The sequence below is a fragment of the Penaeus monodon genome, chromosome 21 (genome assembly GCF_015228065.2).
Source record: "Penaeus monodon isolate SGIC_2016 chromosome 21, NSTDA_Pmon_1, whole genome shotgun sequence".
NCBI classification, from domain to species: Eukaryota; Metazoa; Arthropoda; class Malacostraca; order Decapoda; family Penaeidae; genus Penaeus; species Penaeus monodon.
The window spans coordinates 10925132-10925589 of NC_051406.1; the positions used below are offsets into that span (position 1 = coordinate 10925132).

The 458-nt window shown below is 49.1% G+C and overlaps 1 protein-coding gene across 1 annotated transcript in view; it reads right to left on the reverse strand.

Annotated features, from left to right (window-relative positions):
* The window catches only part of LOC119586699, a 12709-nt gene that overhangs the window by 2194 nt on the left and 10057 nt on the right, over window positions 1-458 (reverse strand). The window contains exon 4 of the mRNA XM_037935429.1: window positions 115-225. Coding sequence (XP_037791357.1) covers window positions 115-225 — 111 coding nt within the window. The remainder of the gene's footprint in view (window positions 1-114; window positions 226-458) is intronic.

Genomic DNA, 458 nt, shown 5'->3' on the forward strand with positions numbered 1-458 from the left:
GAACGTAATGTATACGCAACTCTATTAAATGTATATCACATCTACATGTTAAACTATGTATTCACAACAAAACTTGAAGAGCCACGAGACCACGGAAGTTCGCATCGAACTCACTTGACGAAGATCTGGATGACCTCGCCGATGAAGCCGTGTGGGCGGATCGAGGGCGCCGAGGCCAGTTCGCACACCGCCCGCCGGAGACAAGCGCCCCCGTCCACGCCCAGTCTGCGGAAGGGGCGCTGGGTGTTAAGGAGTTGTTTTGGAAGGTGGGTTGTGGTGGATGTGCTTCAAAAATGGCTGTGGATAGTGGTTCTCTCTCTCTCTCTCTCTCTTTTTTTTTTAGCTATATGTTTATTTATCAGTATCTGTCCCTCTCTTTTTTCACTCTGTTCTCTCTCGTCTCTCCTTCTATTCCCCCTCTTCCCTTCTCCTATTCGTCTTTTCCCCCTCCCATCCAT